Raw genomic sequence first — 22,778 nt, forward strand, 5'->3', positions numbered from 1 at the left:
ATTCTTCCCCAATTGGAGGTAAATTAGAAAAATCAGTTGGCTTCTTCCTCGATTGAGTTTAAAGGGTCACAACCTTATTAGACTTTTTCTCTAATTAGTGTACTTTAAACATCAAGATTCTTGTTTTCAATGATGTATGAAATCAAGCAAATGGGGGAGTCTTGAAAATATCTCTAGCAAGAACAAAGATCCAATCAAGCTACCAAAACCAAAAGGGAGAAGGCACTAGATCTCCACTGGGTATATGCAATCTTGAAACCACCCAAAAAACTAGCACACTAAAAGTAGTAGCAAAACTAAAATCATGTAAGGCAAGTGTGTCTGTTTAATTCCTAGAAATTCACTCCTAGGAAATAGGCCTTGGTGTTTTAGAAGAGAAAAAGTAAGTATCCAAGTACAAGTGATTCAAAAATCAATGAGCATGCATTTCAAATTAATTTGAGATAGGATCTTATCACCTTGTTCAAGTCATTGCAATAGCTCAAACCTGTAGCATCTTTTAATATGTTTTGTGAAATGTTTTCCTATAGTTTGAACAAAAATTACATCATCTTTAAAGGAATTCCTTACTAAACAAATGATGCTTGAACTCCAAAGCAAGGACCTAATACATGCCACCAGCCAACACAAACAACAAAGAGAGTCTATGATGGGAAGATGGGTGTGGGTCCTAGCTACTTGTTATCAATGTCTAGCATAAATAAAGAATTTAAGTACAATGATGAAATTACAAAATGGCACCAAAATATAGCATGCAATCATGTTGAAATATGCAAAGGATATTCTTGTTATAAAATATGTGTCTCAAGGTGTAGAATGCCCATATTTCATTATATGTCTCTTGCTATCAAAAATATATCTCAAGGTGCAAAATGCCCCTCTCTTCATTATAAAGTGTGGGAAAATTGCCAATTATGGGACTTATAAAATCCACACTTCAGAAACCATGGTAAGGACATTTCAAGTCTAAAATAAATGGCCACAGGGAATAGGAGCCAGTGGGATCAGAAGGTCACTGAAGTCATGTGGGCTTTCAACATCACCCATAAAATGTCTACAGGTCACACTCCTTTTGAGTTGGTGTACGGTACTGAGGTAGTTTTACCACTAGAGATAGAGATTTCGGGGAGATTTCGGCCTTGAGATTGGTACAAGAACAGAGGATGACAAAAGATGAACATGTAGAGGCCAGGTTGGTACAACTTGAGAAGTTAGATGAAACCCGATGCCTTTCAGTACATCAAACAGAGATCCAAAGGAATCGACAAAAGGCCCACTTGGATGCAAAGATTCGCAAGGGATGGGAAAGACACTTTGCTAAAGGGGATGTTGTGCTATGCTTTGACAATAGATTAGACCACCAAATGGATAAAAAGTTTCTTCCAATGTGGACTGGTCGATACAAAGTCATCAAGGAACATAGCAATGGGTTTGTACAAGTTCAGGAGCTGCATGAGCCATATGGCAAGAAGGTGATCAACAAGTGTTATCTCAAGCCCTTCTTTGTGTGTGATGGTCCTAGGCATGGAAATGCTGTGCATTCCTTGCCTTGGGGGGGGAACTGTTATGGATAAATTTGACCAAGGTAAAAGGTATAAATATGTGTGTGTGCTTGTATGTGTGGCAATAGTATAATAAAATATGGTGTGCATAGGGCCTAGGAATGAGGTGGCAGGGGATGACCATGTGCCACCCTTCCATGTAAGAGGACCCATAAGGTGTGTTGTACATAATCCATGGTAGTAATATTATAAAATGTTAAGGTGGCATGGTTCCTTCATGTGCCACCCCTCCACCTAGGCGGTCCCATGCTTGCATTTAGTGAGACATGGCCCAAGGACCATGGGAGAAGTAATATAAAATAGGTGGAGATGGATATTATATTGGATTATTCCCTCCATGTAGGATAGGCCCATGTTGGGGGGGGGGGGGTGTAGATAGTCCAAGAATGCAAGTTAAATAATGGGGAAAGTAGGATGAGGTGGCAAGATTCCTTGTGCCAACCCTCCACTTGTCCTCCTAGATGTTTAAAAGTATTATAAAGTTAGGAAGAGACCAAGGGAATATCTTAGACTTGGGATATGGGGTTTGATTTATGTGGAAAAATGAGGCAAAGGGTTGTCTCACACAATTGAGAGTGCGTACCCACCTAGCCCACATGGGAGATTCCTCCACACACACCATGCATGTGGGAGGATGCATTTATTGGGAGAGACCCCCTCTCTTGGCTTTAAAAGGAGGGGGCTATTCCTTGACGTGACATGCTCATTCTTGATCATGTCATCTCTCAAGAAGGAATCAAAATCGAGCCAGGTTAAATCTAGGCTATTAAAAAGATGCCTAACCCTTAGACTTTGACTTAGTTTAGGTCTTTTTTATCAATTTTAATAGAAGGTTTATCAAAGACTTAGTTTAGGTATTTTGTGGTTTTTATCAGTTTTAATAGAAGTTTCAGCTCCATTATATGAGCTCACGGGGGAGCTCACTAAGAAGGATGCCAAGTTTCAATGGACTATGGCATTGTCAAACTACCTTCCATACAGTGAGGAAACATGACTCTAAGACACCCATTCTTAGATAGGCAATGTGGGATGCCATTTTCCATAAACATGTACATGCTTCTAGATATGTCATTGGCATTATATTAGCTCAGCCAAATGGGAAGTTGGATGATCCAGTCTATTACACAAGCCGATCGATGACTCAACCCAAGTGCAATTACAACACAACGAGCATGAAGCTCTTGGTATGGTATATAGTGTGCAGAAGTTTCAACACTATTTTCTTAGAAATCACTTTATCTTTTATGTTGATCATCAAGCCTTGCTGTACTTTATTGATAGGACAATGATCCAAGGTAGATTGGTTAAATGAATGCTGTTACTGCAAAAATTCAATTTTAGAATTATTCAATAAACCCAGAAAATCACATATAAACTAACTCAGTTGCCAAATACCATTTTTTCGTTGACTTCACTAAAACTGAGTATGATGAGATGCTACACTACTTATCTCAGGGGACTTTTCCAAGCACATGCCAAGGATAAGCATAGGAATTTGGCCTTGAAGGCATGGAAATATAGCTTGATTGGTGGGTATTTATATCATCAAAGTTCCGATGGCATTCTATGAAAGTGGGTTTTGCCACATGAGCGAGCCAAGGTACTTAATGAGGTGCACACCGTCACTTTGATGGTGAGCATGCGGCTCAAAAAGTTTTATAGCTAGATTATGGTGGAGTACTCTACTTAAGTATGCCCATACACATAGTGTTCAATGTGATCTCTATTAGTGCACAGGCCGATTGCTTCCTCCAGATCATATGCCTTTGCAACCAAGCGAACCGTGGGAAGCATTCCAACATTGAGGCCTTAATTTTATGGGTCCATTCAAGAATATATTTACACAAAATAAATACATCCTAGCCGTCGAGTCGATGTACTTCCCTCAATGCAATGGACACACTAAATCGACCAATAAAACTCTTAAATTAGTGCTTACAAAGACAATGAGTACACATCGATGAGATTGGGAAGCAAATCTTCCTCCCACATTGTGGGCTTACCAGAGAGCTTATGAAGTCACTACAAATTTGACTCCATTTTGAATGGCTTATGGTTTTGAAGCTATTATTCCTATGAAGTTTCTAGTTTTGGGTCTTTGAATTGCCGCCGCTGATCATTCACCACCTTGGTGAAAGAGAAGCAATCAAGAGACAATTTCAGTAGCTAGCTGATCTATATGAGTTGTGCATTTGAGATGGTGGTCACAACAGGTGATATAGAGGAGAAGAAAATCTTGGCATGACCAACATATTACTTGAAAGAATCTAAACAAGGGAATGCTGGTGTTGTTGTATAATGCAAAAGTAGGTCTGTTGAAAACCAATGTTAAACTCACTTGGAATGGGACATATAATTCGATTGATGATCATAGCAAATCTGGTTGAAGAGAGAACTCCATTAGCAAAAGAAGCATCCAACTTTGTAGTAGAAGACAAGGACTTTGCCTTTTAAGCAACTCAATTGGATTATTTGCAAGGCCAAGTAGTTCTCTAGTGATTAATGGAAAATGAGTTGAGCCATGCTAAACTACTATAGCAAGTATAGTGGCAGTGGAGCAATTCAAAGGTGCCTAGATGGAATCCACATGGTAGAGAATCTCCTCACCCATAACCAAGGATAATAATGTCACTGCTATCCCTCTTCTTGCTTCCAATATGGCCTTGATGTTCATTGGACACATAGAGAGATCAGTCGAGAAGCTATCCTTGCAACTAGCAAGTCCTTAACTAATCCAACATCCTCCAACTTCAATGAAGAGGCTAAACAGAAATGCTCTTTAACCTATGGTGAAACCTCCCTGGCACGATGTGTGCAATGCAAAGGGCATTGAGGAGCTTCTTTATACTTATGATGGAGACACACACATCATCATCGTTGGGGATAGATGAATGCACCTTGACAAGTGGCTTCTAGTCGAGATATTCCAATTAGCACCAATACAAGTCCAACACACTATGACAGGATCATCTTGGAAGCAAAAGCCTTCTATCAATCAGAGCAGTGTTGTTTGATAAGTAAGGCTCTTAATACAAAGATGTAGCTTTCTTCCAATTTTTGACTGAGTATATTGGACTCAAGAAAATCCCACACTATAGCCCAAGGACATATGTGGCAAAGGCTCTTGCGGGATATGAAGACAAAGTTTAGATAGACTAGCTTGAAGTCTTTAGGAAGAATTTTTAATCCTAGATCAAGCATGTATGCTTAAATAACCATGCCCATTACAAGCTTGATCTAGACCTTTACACAATCTGACATAGGCTGGTGTCAAGAGCTATAGCATGGCCAGATTTGCCTTTGTTGGAAGGCCTAGCATCACTATTCTTGCTAACAAACACACCAAATGCATCTAAAGGGGCTAGTGGATCGAGAGCAGTGAGAGGCTTGGGTTCAAGTACAAAAGGCCTTGATGATGTCAGCATACGAGTGGGACACTAACGCATTTGATTTAGTAGTTTTAGAGAAGGCAACTACACAAAGGGAGGCTTTTGAAGCCAAGTGCAGGGAGATAATTCATTACTCTGTGAATATGCTTGTTGATACTATGTACCCTCCATTTTTTGCATGTTATGGCTAGTCTCCATGGGTGTGCTAATAGGAATGGCATCCAACATCATAACATTTTCCAACATGGTCAATGTATCATATCTAGTTAACACTAATATGCATCATCATTTTCTCAATCTCAACTCTCAAATTATGATGGATTATCTGGACATTATGCATCTCAAATTACCTATATAAATAAAATTTAATCTATTTAATCAACTTGTTGCTATTGCTTACTATAATGATATCATCTACATATATTTTAATAACCATGAGAGCATGTGCATGCCTCTTCATATATAGTCCATGGTTAAGATTCATTCCTCATGAATGCTTGTTGCCCAAAATAACTACCAATATTGATGTTACCAAGACCTTGGTACTTGAGACCATGTAATTCGTTTAGCATAGCAAAGGTCTAGATCCTTTCTTCACATGGCATTTTGGTTTCTTCCTTTAAACATATTCTCCCTCTTGATAACCTTAAGATAATGTGCATCCCTCTTTATATATACTCCATGGTTTTTGGAACCCCCCTAGGGTCTTTGAACATTAACATATGGGTGAGTGTGGTTCAATAGAAAAAGATAACAAATTACTCCCTAAGGTCTTCAAATGGATGACCATGATAAAGAAATTTAAAAATCAAAGAGGTGAGATTCCCATGTATTTTTTAAGGAAAGCATGTAGTGCTTACTTGACAAAAAAATGCATCTTTATAAGATTCATTCCTCATAAATGCTTGTTGCTTGAAATGACTACCAATATTGTTGTTAAAGACCTTCGTACTTGAGACCATGTAGTTCATTTAGCATAGCAAATGTATAGATCCTTTCTTCACATGCCATTTTGGTTTCTTCCTTTAAACATATTCTTGCAAGTCACCATTTAAGAAAATGGACTTGATAACACCCATTTGATGCAAGTAGAAACCCATGCTTAAAAGCAAGAGAGAAAATAAGGTGGATATTTGCCATCCTCATGAAGGGGGGTGGAAAGGTCTCTTCTAAATCTATTCATTCCTTTTTGTCTATACCAGTTTGCAACCAACCTCTCCTTATACTTATATATGCTTCTAGCAACTTTATGCTTAACCTTGTAGCCATATTTACAAAATATGAGATACTTAGCTTGGGTGGCTCAACCAAACCAATGGTCATTCTGTAGGATGCCATTGTATTCCTCCCACATGACCCATTCACCTTAAAATGGGTCTTTTAACCTATGCTAGACAAAATATATACTACTTGTTGCTTCCTCGGCTTCAATTCTAATGTTCTTTTCCTCATCTATTTTTTGGAGAACTTTGGTATTCGTTTAAATGAAGAGGGTTCTTGGTTTGCATCACCATTAGATGCACCTTTTAACTAAGATTTTGCTAACTTCCTGGGGGATGCTTCCCCATTCCATTTACTGCTCTTACTAGTATTAGGTGGTAACTCGTCAAATATTCTATTTACTACTATTACTAGTACTAGGTGGTAACTCATCAAATATTCCATATTTTATAGACATCTAAACATCTCCAGCATTATCTTCAATTATGTAATGATCTGGATCTTCTAATCTAGCTCTCCATGGTCATAATGGCATGTTTATGCTTTTGCATTCCATTTACTACTCTTACTAGTATTAGGGGGGTAACTCATCAAATATCCCATATTTTAAAGACATCTAGAACATGAAGTACAAAGGCATGAAGCCTCAAAGGAATGCATAATAGCATAATAGAAGTAATTTTTTGAAGTCCAAAATACTAGCTAGGTTAAGAAGAACACCATTCGGACACAAAAGAAACTCTTGGCAGGGTTTAAGGAAATACCTTCTATCAAAGAATTTTCCAAGATAAGTGAGATGCATAAAACCTATTTAACACAAAAGTCATCTAGATACATAGCAATAAACTCAGTTAGGTAGTCTTTGAAGGTTTCTACTAAACCTTTGAAAGGTAGAAGGTGCATTTCTGAGTCCAAATGGCATAGCCTTTATGGCATGAACACCCCACTTAGTAGCAGAAGTAGTTTTAGTTTGGTCCTCGGGTGCAACAAAAATCTAACTGTAGCCACTATAACCATCCAAGAATGAGACATCTCAAGAATGCCACATGTATGAACCGAATAGGAAAGGGATCTAGTACAGACTCAGAATTAAAGTTTCTATAATCCACATATACTCTAAGTTTGCCATTTTTTTGATTAATCTATGTTGCTGTTGTCTAATAGGCTTTGCATCTAGGACAAGTGGAATTCTATGCTAATGGATTTCTGGAGGAGCCCCTTTTAAGTTAGTGTAACTCCAAGCAAAAACATCTCTGTCTTGAGTGAATAAGTCTTGAACTACTCGAAGTGGATCATCAATCACGTGGACACTAATTACATTGTACATGGTTCTTGTTAATTCCTTGTGTTGGCTCTAGTATCATCAACTTAGAACCTTGCCAAGTGATTGTTATCTTTGGCTCTGCTAATTCTCTTTCACCAACACATCTTCAGTGAAATTTGTTGGATAGAGATTTTGTTGTGTTTCCATCTTTTCATCTTTTATCTTTTGCTTGAGCTTGGCAACTACTTGAAATAGGTCAAGCTCTCCAACAGGTAGGATAAATGAACTTCCATCAACCAAGTTTCAGCATCCTATGGAAATTGGTCTTGGACTTCCAAATCTTTTGGTTTGCCACTACTTGGGATTTTACTCGGATTAGTCGGCATCTGAACCTTTGCTTCTCTAGTCTTAATGGTCATTAACTTGGGAACCCAGTTGTAGAAGAGTGTTGGATAGAAGAGATGCATCATGGCACAAAGAGTGAGAGCACAAGTGAGGAAAAATCCATTGTATTAGAATGAAGGAATGACCTCCATTTTATAGAAAGAGAAAATGGTGTAGGCACCTCCCCTAAATCAGTGGCAATCAGCCCCTACATCAATGGGACTAGCCTAAATCAAAGGAACCTCCCATGTGGGGGCCTTTGGGTTACATCATCACTTAGGTCACACACTAGACACATCATAGCACTAGATGTGCCTCTACAACACACACACACACACAGACACACACACACACACACACACACACACACACGTGGCTCCCCTAGATGCACACATGCACCATAGAGCCAGACCTTGACCATAGTTACCCAACATATCCACTCTCAAGTGTTTGCCTCTTGCAATGTCAAGGACATATCTAGTCTCATAGTTTCTCATGCCATCTCATGGTGGTCACACATGGCCATCCCATGGTGGTCAAGGATAAATCTATGTCTAGGATCTCATGTTGCCCAAGGGTCAAGGTTTAAAAAAATGGGATAGACCAAACACATATCACATGGCCTACATCATATGGTGACCAGAGGTGATTTACAAAAGACAAAACATATGACATTCTTTTTGGAGTACTACTCCAGGTAGAGAACCTCAAAATTTGACCAAGTGCCGATAAACAAAAATTCAAAAGCAAGGTCATAATACTTCTCATAGTGTTGACATGGGCAGCAACATTATCTCCCTCCATTTTAAGTTCAAAGAACTTAATTGTCAGATTTAATTTGGAAGTATGAGAGCTAGCACCAAACAATATGTCCAACTTGTGCCATGCTTCAAAAGGGGATTCCAAATCTGAAATGTGGTATACATAGTCATCACCCAAACCTAATGCAATGATGGCATAGGCTTTCTCAATTCTCTTTGCATCTATAGGTGTAGAAGTAGAGTCAATGGCTTTTCCTTTACCTTTTGTTGTAGTTGATTCACCTTCCTAAGATGTTTGAGTTCCTTCTTTGACTAAGTCCCATAGATTCTCCTTCATAAGCATAAACTTTATCTTCATCTGCCAAGTATGGAATCCTTGGCGATTGAACTTGTCAATTTTATAAGTAGCCATGAGAGGGTCTTACCTTTGTTGGGCAGTGTCTACTCTCTTACAAAATGACTAATCTTATGGAACAAAGAAATCTCCCTCACCATACAAATGTAGATTGCTAGAGATAAATTCAGAGAATCCTAATTGTTTAGCATACTCATACCCTGTTGGCTTCTCCCAAAGTTTCTTAGTTGGGGTCTTTTTCACTTTGAATTTTGTCCTTCTTGTAGTCTTCTTTAAGTGATTAGCATTTGAAGATCCCTCAGAGCTTGGCATTTTGACAAAAGATAAGTCCTAACTGAATTTCAAACTGAAAATGCATTCTCTGAACTGTACTTTGGCATTACTTCAATCCTCAAGCATCACTCTAGCATTACTCTAGCATCAAATGTCCAAAACTGTAAAAAATGCATTGCAGAAGACTAGCTCAACTTGAGGGCACAATTCACACAATTGAAGAAGAGATTAAGAGTGCTTTCTATGCAAAACTAAAGCTTGAATATCAAAGTAAGTTCACCACAAAGCATTGCTAAAATAGTGTCTTGGAGAGATGTTCCTTCTTTGACTGTCTTTTCTCTTATTTCTCCTTGCTCCAGCAAGGATTGGCCTTCAAAACTCATCAACAGCAGCTCTCGGCATGGAACAGGTTGTGCTAGAAGGGCTCAAGCAATGGTTGAGTAGAGAAGCAGAATCGCATGTTTTTTCGTCAGAGATTGCTTGAATCAGTGCGGGTGGAATACTCCAAATCTAGGGAAATGCTCTAGGCCAGAGGGGTGCCCCATTGTGTAGAAATTCTAGCTGGAAGGGCTTGGCAAAAGTTGCAAGGAATAGGGAGAGCAGAGCTAAGCAATTTTTGAGAAGGAAGTAGGAAGAAAGCTCAAAAAAAGGTGTTGGAGAAGATGATGACGTGGCACTACCAAAATGAGTTCTACAAAGCCTACCAGCTCTGATACCAAATGTAGAAGAGTGTTGGATAGAAGAGATGCATCATGGCACAAAGAGTGAGAACACAAGTGAGGAAAAATCCATTGTATTAGAATGAAGGAATGACCATTTTATAAAAAGAGAGGATGGTGTAGGCACCTCCCCTAAATCAGTGGCAATCAGCCCCTACATCATTGGGCCTAGCCTAAATCAAAGGAACCTCCCATGTGGGGGCCTTTGGCTTACATCATCACTTAGGTCACACACTAGACACATCATAGCACTAGATGTGCCTCTACAACACACACACACACACACACACACACACACACATGTGACTCCCCTAGATGCACACATGCACCATAGAGCAAGCCCTTGCCCATAGTTATCCCAACACCAGTCATGTAATGATCGTGTGCTTTTTAGCTAGGGTCTCCTGATAATTTCAGACGTTCTTGCCACAATGGACACTCAGCCAAAAGTAACACTAAATTTGTGATGGGCCCTAATTCTTATCCTTGCCATTATTACCCTTACTCTTTCCTTTCTCGGGTTCGGGTGCCTTTGCCTTAGACTTTGTTTCCATCTAATTCATGTTTGCAGTCCTCTTCTATGCGTACAAGTTTCACAATACTTTGTTTTACATTCATTCTTTGTGTGTCCTTTCCTAGAACACTTGTTACACCATTTTTCATTTGAGCTTGATTTCCCTCAGAAACTCGTTTCCTTCAAGGCCTTCTTCACTCTTGACTTCAACTTGTCTTGTTTTGTGGAAGCATCCTCTTCAGCACTTTGTTCAACCTTTTTCTTTGACTTCTTGGCAGGTCCACTTTTCTCCAATGCAATAGCTTGGTTCAATACCTCCTTGCATGTCCATTGGATTAATAATTTTTGGAGATCTCAACTCAATATGATGGTAGCCTGTGATCAGCCATGCACATAGTATGTGTACTATGTTGATTGATAAGGGCTCACATTCTCAGCACAAAATCCTGAATGGATTTGTTCTCTTTCCCATTTTAGGTCACTGATCTTGGTACATACATCTTCTTCATTAATTTCCTATTTAAACCCTTGAAGAAAGCCTCAGACATCTAGTGCCATCTTTGAAGTAGCCAATTGGGAATTGGTTAAACTACCGCTGTGTCCTCTTTGTTAATATGCAAGGAAAACAATTCATTGGTCACAGCACCATTAATGTGATAGACAACTTTGCAAATGATTGTAAGGGTCTTCATCCTCGATTCCTTTGAAATCTTAAAACTTGACTTTGATAGGTGTAGCTGGTTTTACTATGATAGTTGCAACGCGATACCCTATGGTTTTACTATGTTGTTTAGCCATCTCAAGGCTACTTGTTGATAGGCGTAGCTGGTTTTACCTATGAAAATTGCCAACGCGATACCCTATGGTTTGACTATGTTGTTTAGCCATCTCAAGGCTACTTGTTCAAAATGGTATTGAGGATCTTTCAGCCCTACATGTCTCACTATCATGTTTCATTGCACCAAGGTCATAGAATTCTTTACGAGACCTTCTCTTGCACGTGACACATGTCATTATGAGGGAGGGTTTGGGATGGCTTACATTTTGCTTCTTACGACTTCCCAGTTTAGGTAGCAAATCTTATCGTTCATTCTCATTTCAATCACTACTTGCACGTTTAGGTATCACATTTTATGATTCATTATTTTTTTGAATCTATCCCATTTTATTTGATGCTTACCTCAATAGCTTACCTAAGACCAAGGCAACTGGTACATTCTTAGGCTGTACTACTATTGAAGCTTTCTAGAAGAACATCTTGGAATGTAAGATATGTTTTGCTTACCTTCTTGCTTTCTAACTCCCAACCATGAGCTTGCAATGGTGGCAAAATATGAGTGACCACATAAGATGTACCTTCCACCTCTACACTAGCACCTTGCTTTGGACATTGACTTTTCTTTTCATCTTAAGAGCATTAAATAGCAACAACCACATAGCCTTGATGTATCTCCTTGCATACCTTGCTACATCCATTACATTTTCATGACTTTCTCTTCTCTCGGGTCTCCAACAGTAAGACTCAATTCATTTCCTTATCAATTGAGATGAAAATGTTTCTATAGGAGGTGATTAGTAAGCTTGCCTTCTCCTCATTAAATAAGGCAAGAGATTACTACAATTACCTTCTTTATTTACTATTACACTTTCCCAAATACACTCTATCACTTTTTAAAAATGTAGGATTTCACTAGGGGAGATATCATATAATACATGATATACAATGTATCTAGGGTCCATTAAAACAATTCTCTTTTAGAATAAATACACAAGTGGGGTATCCAAAATAGAGGCGGCATTAGTATGTACCCTAGACCCTTTATCTAAGATAGCTTTTTTCTATCTTAGAACTTTTCTACAATATCTCAAAAATGTATAAGTATGGGTTTTAAATAAGATTTTGAATGCAACAAATAAGAGAATTAAATAAAGACTACTTTATAGCTAATAATTACAAAATTTGTCTTCATGTTTCTTATACGACCCTTATATGCTTGAAGGGGGAATTTATTCTTTGACTTTTACAAAATATATTTAAAAAGAAAATTCAATTGGTTGTAGCATAGATTCCAAAGAATCAGTATATCTTTGTGCAAGACACAAAACACCCCTTATTGATATACATAGAGAATGTGTTCACATAAACTTTATAAATTTGTAATCCTATTATAATAATCATACACCCTTAGGATTTCTCCAGTTGATTCGATCAAGATCAAATATTCATTCTCTTATAGATGATTGATCAAGGTAATAATGGAAAATAAATCATTAAGAAATAGCTTGCATGTGTAGATACTCGAAAAAAATATGGAAAAGTGAGTATAACTACAAATGTTGGACTAGACGTGATGATGAATGTTTGATTGGTACCAATTGAAATATTTGTTTTGTAATTTAATGATTGTTATAGGTATATAATGGAAAATGAGTTAGTAACAAATAACCCACGTGTGTGGATATTCATTAAAAAGGTGAAAGAGAGAGCACGCATAGAAGTGTTGGCCTACATGTGACAATGAATGTTCCTTAAAATATAATTCACATAAGAGTTTAAAAATTATTATTAAAAAAAGGTGCATTTCATTCGATGCCATTCTAGCATAATGCTTCTTTGGTTTCTTAATGGAATAAAATATATTATGTAATATTTACGTCAAGAGGTCATCTTTAATTAGATGGTCATTAAGGATGAGACCTAGCACAAATGTCTACCCTTTTAAAGAACCACACTGAGAAATACAAGCACTTATTGTAAAGTATTATGCAGGGTGATTGGTTTTGTTAGTATAATACTCATGAATGAGCCCATGTCACATCATAGTGAGAAATTTAGTATTTTCACTTAGTAGAAAAAGTGCTTATATGTCACTTTTGATACTTGCATGCTTGCAACATTACAAGAAACAAATGCAACATCATACTTTTACAAAATATTCTAAACTGCTAGAATGCATTTGTGCATATTATTACGTTGAGCCTCTTTTATAGAGGGAAAGAAAATTTTTGAGGAACAAGTGGATTCTCTTATAGATTGAACCAATCCTTGCTAAATTTTCACTTGACTAAATTAGCCTTAAAAGGCAGAGGGAAAGACAATTTTTTAGGAACAAGTAGATTCTCTTATAGATTGAAGCAATCCTTGCTAAATTTTCACTTGACTAAATTAGACTTAAAAGTCATCCTTGCCTGAATGCCATGGAAAGAAAAAGTTACAAAAACATTGGAGATAGCTCTTTTGAAAGTGTTCTTTTCGATACTTCAAAGTTTTTTGTCAAACTAAACTCACTAAATAGGCAACATGATTGGGAATGTTTTCAATTAGTTTAGCACGAACCTATTAGATATTTGTGAAAAGTGCTCGAGAGACTTCACCATTGCATGACATTAGATTCGAATTTTCTCTTAGGTTGGAGGCTCATAAAAAAATTAACCACTCATCATGAAGCACATGACACTTCTCCTATATGTTATGTGCCGTACCAAATGGCATACAAGTAGCGACAGTTATTATGGAGCACAAGCTTATTTATTAACATCTCTTTTTCATTGAGTTGAAAAACATCAACTTTGGTTAGAAGTATAAATAGCAAGTTGTAGGTGTAACATGCATTCAATGCACTTCCTTATTGGGAACTTGAGAGGAGGTTAAAAAGTCCATATGCTATGTTTGGATGAATTTAAATAGTACGTCATCTCCATGTCCAATCTAGTTTACACTAATTGCTAAAAATAATTTTCGAAGCTAGGAAAGCTTTAATGATTGTGGAAGTTTTAGAAAGAATTTGTGCCTTTACATCATAACCACTCGTTGGCATTTGCACTTTGATAGCTTTTTACTAAAAATATACAACATTGTTTCATAAATGTATAGATTGCAATCAAGGTAGTTCAAGAAATAGACTCAGGAATCACATGAGGGGCACACATTACAAAGGGGATGCCTGGAGTCTTAAATTCTACACAATGTTGTCCCAAGTACGGTATTTGGGGGATAAGAAACAATGGTGGGGGGAAGGGGGGAGAGAGAGAGAGAGAGAGAGAGAGAGAGAGAGAGAGAGAGAGAGAGTGGGTGAAGTTGTGTTGTTGTTTTGAGAATACGCATCGGACACCTTGATGAAACCTCGACGAGCTTATATTATTGATGAAATAATTAAGCGTACACTTTTCCAATACAAGGACATGGAATTCAGGGTATTGGATAACTTAATTCGAAGGGAATTTTCCAACAAAAGGAGATTGAATTTAGGGGATTGGATAGCTTAATTTGAGGGGAATGTGATGATAGCAATGGAAATAGTTTTTGCATAGGAAGTGGGTGGGAGATAGAGTATGAGCTCATTCCCACGTTCCTCGGACTAGCATATATGCCAATTGTCTTGCAGGTGCAGAGCGCATCAGTTCCCACGAGGTGCCTGCTGCGACAATAAGACGGAGTGGGGCTTCTTCTGCGCTAAGTGGAGGCTGAAAATAGTTGCTGAAACGAATTCTTAGACTAAATGGAAGATCTCATAGGCTGGAGTATAGGCAAGCCTCGCAATGCCCAGGTGGAGAGAGAAAAATTATGTCTCCACCGGGGCATGCAAATGCTAACCTTTGGCAGCTCTTTTCTAGGACGCCCTCTCAGGAACAACACAAACATTAGCAATTCATGGTAGATTTGCCACTTTTCTCTCTTGTGGGAACGGCCTGTATGTAACGAGGTCTCATAAGCACAATATGTAAGGGGGTCTCATAAGCAAATTTAAAGTAGTTATAGGGACATGTTTTACACCACCTAATTCAAATCAAAATTAAGAATGATCTAGTCTAATACAAGGTAACATTGGGATATTGGAGATGGATGGGGACTTAACAAGCACTCCCTAAGCATAAGGCGAAGCTGCAAGATGAATACGATGTGATAGTCATTGTTGCTAATGTGAGATGATAAAGGAAGAAGGGAATCACTTTTAAGAGGGAATTTTGCTAGTAGTAGCAAGTAAGTGATACTGGTTGAATATATATTTTCTAAGAGACCGGATTGAAGCTTCGAGACTGGATTGAAGCTTCGATTGGAGGTGATTTCTTGATGTTGGTTTTCTGTATATCGATGGTTGGTTACGTGTGATAGGTGGTCTTGGAGAGATGGTACTGCGATATAGGTGAGTAGCAAGGCTTCTTTAGTTTCGTGGCACCTAAACTCATGCAAGGGCACGACAATGTTGAACATGGTTGTGTGGTGGCACTTCTCGATGGCCATCTAGTGGCTCAGCAAGAGACGTCACATGGGGCGGCTATGACGAAAAGGTAAAAAACTTTAGTATGGTTTTGGATTTTCCAGAAAGAAGTTGAGGTTAATAGGATGGCAGACGAAGCAGTGTAGCATCCTGCGATCGAAATCGGGCAGAGGAGATAAAGAAGCAAAGCATGTAGAAGAGTTCAAATGCGGGTGGGCGAACGCGAAAACTGCCTTGTGTTGCTAAGAGCGGCAGCTTTCTCACAGAGTGGAAGCCGGGGAGAGCCATGAAAAAAAAAAAAACCGAAAATAAAAAAAGGGGGGGGGGGACCGGAGGAGCCGGTAGAGGCAGAGAGCCGGGGGGGTGAAAACGGGATGCCAGGTCAGAGGCATTTTCTCTCTCCTCTCTCTAGTATCTCTCTAAGAGGGAGCTGGATTTTCTCTCTCTTCGGGAAACGCATGTTTTGGGAGAGGACAGAGTATTTTGTGCTGGTTTTCTGCATCACTCTCTGCTTCATGCTCACTTCCAACTTCGTCTCTTTCACTCCTTTGCTCTCCTCTCATTTCCGGCTCGCTCAGCTCCAGCTCCCTCCTCCTCGCCATGGCGATCGTCGTAAGTTTTCTCCCCCAATTCCCTCCCTCCCTCCTCCATCACCTCTCCTCCCATTGCCTTCCCTTTCCTGTTCATTCAGCGATTCCTTGCCCGAACACTAAGCGATCTTCATCCCCTTCCCCCTTTGTAATTTGCTGCTCGCGCCTTTGTCATACCCTTTCGATCGGTCAGCCTTGCCATCTCGATCTGCCCTCCCATGTCGACTTTGCATTACCGGAAGCTTTGTTCAGCTCTTATAGAAGCTCACAGAATGCTCTCCGTGGTGTCTCTGTTGCCGTGCTCTCGGAAGTCTTAGCGTTTCTTGCTGCTAGTTTGATTTGATTAGCGCTAACCGCTTGACTTGGAATACATGTACGATGTTTGAAGGAAAAATTTCCCAAGCTGATCGCGGATAAACTGCATTGCAGGTCTTGCAAGGCGTGTGCATCCTTGCTTGCCTTGCTCATTTTCTGCAAGGTATTGCGCATGGCAACTTCGCTGTTGCTGCCGGATTATCCACACGGGCACAGGGACAAATCGCATTTCCTACAACCTCTGGGAGGCTGGAGAAGGATTTTTGCTCCAATCCGATGGCGCTCTCACCTAGACCTCATAGTGTGACCATAACAGAATTTGGAGCTGTTGGTGACGGTGTGACTCTCAACACTCACGCATTTCAGAACGCCATTTTCTATCTGAACTCTTTTGCAGACAAAGGAGGTGCCCAGCTTTACGTTCCTGCCGGGACATGGCTGACGGGAAGCTTCAATTTGACCAGCCACCTCACGTTATTTCTGGAAAAGGATGCAGTAATACTTGGATCGCAGGTATAAATCATGGCAAACAAAATTGCCGGGATGCACAATATTCGCACAGGAGAAGACGGGATCGCCTGAATCGTTTTCGACAAGCTTAATCTAATCGTTTCTTGGTCGCCTGATCGGTCTATTTCCCGTGTTTCACAGGACCCGAAACACTGGCCAGTTATCGACCCACTGCCATCGTATGGAAGAGGAAGAGAACTTCCTGGTGGCAGGCACACCAGCCTCATCCACGGTCGGAATCTCACAGATGTTGTCATCACAGGTAAATACTGGTTTGGCGGCCTACATTGAACCCGAGCGATGTCCACAGGCCCAAGTTTGTCCTGAGATAGCAGTGATCACCTCGACTTATACGTTTTCTTCTCTCGGGCATGATCTTTCATGGTATTAAAGTAGTCGTGCTTTCGGGCATGATAACTTCTCGCATCTGCGCAGGTGCGATTTGGTCACTGTCTCGTCGATTGCTAAGAAGTTGAGGCTTTTCCAGGTGAAAATGGAACAATCGATGGTCAAGGGGCAGTTTGGTGGGAAATGCACTTAAACAAATCTTTGGACTACACAAGAGGCCATTTAGTTGAGTTGATGGATTGTAACGATACGATCATCTCAAACCTTACATTCAAAGACTCCCCGTTTTGGAACATCCACCCCGTATACTGCAGGTTAGTTTATCACTCTGTTACTTTTGTCTATGCTTGTCACGATTGTAACAATGATACAGGACATACTGTCTGCTCAAAAGTTGACGTTATGACTGTGTGCTGGCTGAGGATCAGGATATAGTTTGTCGGCCTAAGCATGCGGTGTCGGAGAGCTAGTTCGAGCTGTTTGTGTTGATTTTGGCTAAAATAATAGTTCGTTATCGTCCAAAAATTCACACATGCTCTGCTTCTTTACTGCAAGCCAGTATGATTCTTATTATGGATGCCCTTATCTTGTTGCTTGATTTATTGGCAGGAATGTGCTCATTCAGAATGTCACTATTCTTGCTCCACATGACTCACCTAACACTGATGGAATTGATCCTGGTATGTCTAAAATTCGTGCTCCCTTTGCTATTCTAAGTTTGCAATGGTGTTTTTTATAAGGCTTCTTGGTTTTATTGTGCCAAAGTATCCAATGGTGAGACTGCTAGATGGAATTTTGGCTAGTATAAAAATTTCACACATCAATAAGATCCTCAGGCTATCTGCTGATTGTGTTTTGTACAAGCTAAGATGAGACGTCAGACTGTAGTCTGTAACTTCATGAACTAGATGTCCTAATGAAGGTACCTGTATGCAATCTTTTTAAAGCAGACAACTGAGGATGTCATTTGCAGATTCTTTGTATCTCAAAATTCCTATGCTACTTTTGCTCTTGCATGCTAATCTGTTCGCTTGGACACAAAATTTGAGGTGGGCTCATTGCCTCTTAGATTCAAAGGTCTGGCTGCTATACATTCTTTGTCTTTTAAATCTATTTAACTCTCCCCTTTGCAGATTCAAGTTCTGAGGTGTGTATCGAAGACAGCTTCATAAGCGTCGGGGATGATCTCATCTCAATAAAGAGTGGCTGGGATGAATATGGTATTGCTTATGGGCGCCCGAGTTCAAATATTGTAATTCGTCGCATTACTGGCAGCACATGCACCAGTGCAGGCATAGCCCTGGGCAGTGAAATGTCAGGTGGTATCTCAGATGTCTATGTGGATGGCATGCTAATCAGTTATGCTGCAATAGGGATACGTGTGAAGACTGCAAGAGGAAGGGGTGGCTATGTTAAAGATGTGTACATCTCAAACATCAAGATAATGAATGCCAAGGTTGCTATTGGGTTCACAGGATTCTATGGTGACCACCCAGATTCTGAATATAACCCCAACGCTCTACCTGACGTGGAGAGGATAGTCATTGAAAATGTGGTTGGAGATAACATCCTATTAGCAGGTAACTTTCAAGGTCTTGCAGAGTCTCCCTATCAGGATATCTGCCTTACAAATATATCTCTGAATGTCACCTCTTCAGACCTTGCCTGGAAATGCTCCTATGTGCAAGGGTTTTCAGAGTCGGTCTATCCGGAACCCTGCACAGAATTGCAAAGTCAAAGCAAGGGACTTTCGCCTGCATGTTCCTTCAGTGCTGATAGCAAATGCAAAGACCTGTAGAGTTCAAATCTTCCTCTGTAGCAATAAACATTGCGACACCTCTAGTGGTGCATTACCTTCTCTGGGATCAGGTGGATCATGACACATTCAAGAGTGTTAGAGACTGCTTTGTACCATTGCGGTGGCTAGATATGAGCTTTGCTTGTTGGCCATCCTTTTCACTTCCTCGGGTGTTTTACATCTATTTTTTCAAATTACAAATTCTTTTTGAGCTTGCGGGAACCAGAGCATGTGCACCTACCGAAGTCAAATACCTTACTACAAGGATGAATAGAATACATTCATTTGCCTTCCGATTGCAGGAGGCCTTTGCGAACCTCAAGGCCTGCAATTTTTGGCATGTGAAGCTGCAGTCAAATTTTTTGGGCACAAGGCACATATATTGTGTAAGAAGAGCAGCATTCGTGGAGCAAATTGCCCCCTGCACTGTTATCTTGCAGGCTGGACAGCATATTTTCAAGGTGCAGAGTTTAACATCCTGCTTCATATTGCGACTCTAACCCTCAATTGTATTTTTGGCCTGTAAATAGTCTCAGGGTACTCAATAAGGGATTCTGAAACATTGAACATCTTTCTGGAGCAAGGTTTTATGTCTTCTTCCGGAATAGTTACACTGGACTTATGCGTCATAGTTGCATTGGATAAAGCAGCGAGATTGGGTGCTGTGTGTGAAGCTTCGGAAATGACTGTTTTCTGTCGGGCTGCTTTATGCTAAAAATTTCTGAATCTGAGTATTAATTACCGCTAAATGTATCTGTGTGATAAAGCTTTTGTAATGGGGATTTCTGGTGTGGACCTACGGTCAGTTTGCACACGCTGCGACATTATGAGCACTTTTCGGCATGGTAGAAAGCTTTGCAATTGGTAGTGCCTCCGCTCAGAAATTAAAGCTATAAACTTCACACAACTATACTTGTACGAAGGCATCTCCTCGTACGTTTTGTCTCATTTCTGTGAACTGCTAGCTTTCCCCTCCCCCTTTACTCGCATGTTTTGTCTCATTTCTGTGAACTGCCCCTGCCCCTTTTACTGGCATCTCAATCTCTGCATTACCTCCGAGCTGGCCAAGTGTCGCTCTGGACGTCCCATGACACACCTTTAAACCGAATTTGGCTTGATTCCAAGGGAACAGACGTCCCTTCAGTGATACAGTACTTTGAGGAAAAGCAGTCCAGAGGTAATGCAAGTTGCAAGGGCGAGAGAAGAGGAGAAAAACGCATGATTCTGTGCAGGTGGGTGGATTGCGACAGGCTCTGCGGACCGTAAAAGGGCAGAATGAATTCACAAGGGGGGGGTGGCAGTCTGCAGGGGCTGATTCCAAGCACTGGGAACTTGGAGTCCCGGGAATCTTTTGAATGGGAAATGCAGAGACTCGAGTGTCACACAAACGTCATGCGGGTTCTGGGCGCCGCTCTCTCACGCCGCACGCGTATCTTTTCGACGCCAACCTTAATGTCATACCAACGTCATTGCTCTCCGGAGCTCTTTACGGCACGCACTTATGCAACAGAATATTCTGATTCCGGCATCCACGCTTGGTTACATACCTCGCCTTCCTCCAACCCGCCTGCCTTCCCGCCCATGGACGAGAAAATAGAATCCGAGGATCGCCCCCGCTTGTCTTAGGTTGCTAATTGGAGTTGGAGATGGAATGGGCCTATCACATAGCTGTTGGAGGAGTCGGCCATGGAGTGGGTTGCCTTCATGCACTGGACTCAAACCTTTTGTGTCAGTGTTCGGGCTCGTCCCTCCTATTGGGCCAACTAGGACGAAAACCCTTCGCTGCCAAGCGGTGTGAACCTAGCCTAAGGCAGCTTTTGAATTGAACGCAAGCTCAAGTCCCTACATGACTTGGCAAGTATAGATAGAAAATAGGCAATTTTTGCAAGTCGCTAAAGAACATACGAGAGAGTTCATGGTGTCTCTTCAATCCAAGCATCTTGGACTCTATCACCTGCCCAGTTCGTGTGGGACTCTCGCCCTAGCAGAGGTTTCGAGCCATCTTGCATCATCTTGAGGAATGGTCAACGCTTTGCGTATTGCTAAGAGGCCGCCCCCATATCCCCACTAGCGAAACAGATGCTTGTTGCTGCTAGTCCCATTCCATGCCACCACCACTAGCAAAGGGTCTATAGAGGGGGTATGGGGGCCCAACAACAAACTGGACCTTGGCAACGTTCCAACCCGAATGACATGCTGAATTATTTATTGCGCGAAGATCTTGGGGAGGGTGATGGTAATGCATGATTGGTGCAAGGAGGATGATCAAATGGGATAGCCCAAAATGTTGGGAATGATTTCTCCTAGCCCATTGACATTCCCGAGTCACAAAACGCAATGCCAACCTTTTGCATTCAAAGGCAAGAGTTTGGACTTGGAAAAATTATTGTGCAACCCTATAACCACGCCATACAAGCCTACAGCACCAGTTAGTTGATTGCATATCCAACCCCTCATTACCCCAAAAGTGAGCCATGTTTTGTTGGATATGGTTAATCATATGGTGTTGCCTCAAGAAGCAATGAGCATGGATCCACCTTTTATCTAGACGGCACTTGATGATGCATTAAAATCTTTTTGAACTTGGAGGTCTCCCAAAAGGGATGGCCTCACAATGGAACTTTTTCGAGCTTATTGGGATCAACTTAAGGGGATGATATTCGAATGGTTAAGCATTGGTTGGAGATTGAACCACTCCCATCCTCATGGAAGTTGGCTCCCACAAAACAATTGTGCAAAAGCCTAGTTGATTGGCATCCAATCACATTAATGCATGTTGTTTACAAGCTCATCACTAAAATGCTAGTCAATCCGATAAATTGTATACTCTATGCAGGATTGCATCTAACTCAGTATGGTTTCATCCCGCATAAGTAGATCACTAATAATGTAGCTAACGCACACATTGACATTGAATATGCAACGTATTGGAAACATCATATGTACTCCTTATGCAAGTAGATATTGCAAATTATTTTGATATAGTCATTGGGAATACATTGCTAAAGCCATGACAAAACTAGGCTTTGGTCTGAGCTATGTACTGGTTGTATCAAGATATCATTGCCAAATGATTCTAGGTGGAGATATCTCCCACTTGGTAGATCAATGAGACAAAGGCTGCCCCTCAGTGCATTGCTCTATGCCAGTTCATCCCCTATTACTATGCATGGATAAACTCACCAATGAAGGTCATTTACATGGGTTGCAACTCTTGAATGGAAGGGATTTTGTAGCTCAAGCTTATGCAAATGGGTTTTTCCTTGTCTTTAATAGTTTATTTTGTAGCGTTCCCTTGTTGGAGCTATTACATAGGGGGAGCTAGAGCACCCACTTTCCCTTTGCCCTTCACATTGATATGTACACAGCCACGTTGTTCAATGTATGCATATCTAACTATGGTAGTGCCGTTGGGGGAGGCTAATGCAATGGCATTAGGCATTTCGTAGCCACATGGCCCGAATTATAACACCCAAAGCAAGCACTTGCAAAGATGCCCCATTTGAGTTCAAACTATTTTGTACCCATATTCATATTTTCCACTTCTATCAGAATA

At 40.4% G+C, this 22,778-nt stretch overlaps 1 protein-coding gene across 1 annotated transcript; it reads left to right on the plus strand.

The window, feature by feature from the left end:
- The first annotated feature begins 16,175 nt into the window (after positions 1-16,175).
- LOC147905518 (putative polygalacturonase) lies at positions 16,176-19,877 on the plus strand. Its single transcript, XM_087380366.1, has 6 exons — positions 16,176-16,273; positions 16,681-17,079; positions 17,218-17,338; positions 17,564-17,738; positions 18,034-18,104; positions 18,558-19,877. The coding sequence occupies exons 1-6, from the start codon at positions 16,262-16,264 to the stop codon at positions 19,220-19,222; spliced, it is 1,443 nt and encodes a 480-aa protein (XP_087236492.1). The 5' UTR covers positions 16,176-16,261; the 3' UTR covers positions 19,223-19,877.
- The last annotated feature ends 2,901 nt before the right edge of the window (positions 19,878-22,778 follow it).

This window comes from Dipteris shenzhenensis, chromosome 1 (assembly GCF_047967505.1).
Source record: "Dipteris shenzhenensis isolate YYH24624 ecotype China chromosome 1, Dip_SZ_1.0, whole genome shotgun sequence".
NCBI classification, from domain to species: Eukaryota; Viridiplantae; Streptophyta; class Polypodiopsida; order Gleicheniales; family Dipteridaceae; genus Dipteris; species Dipteris shenzhenensis.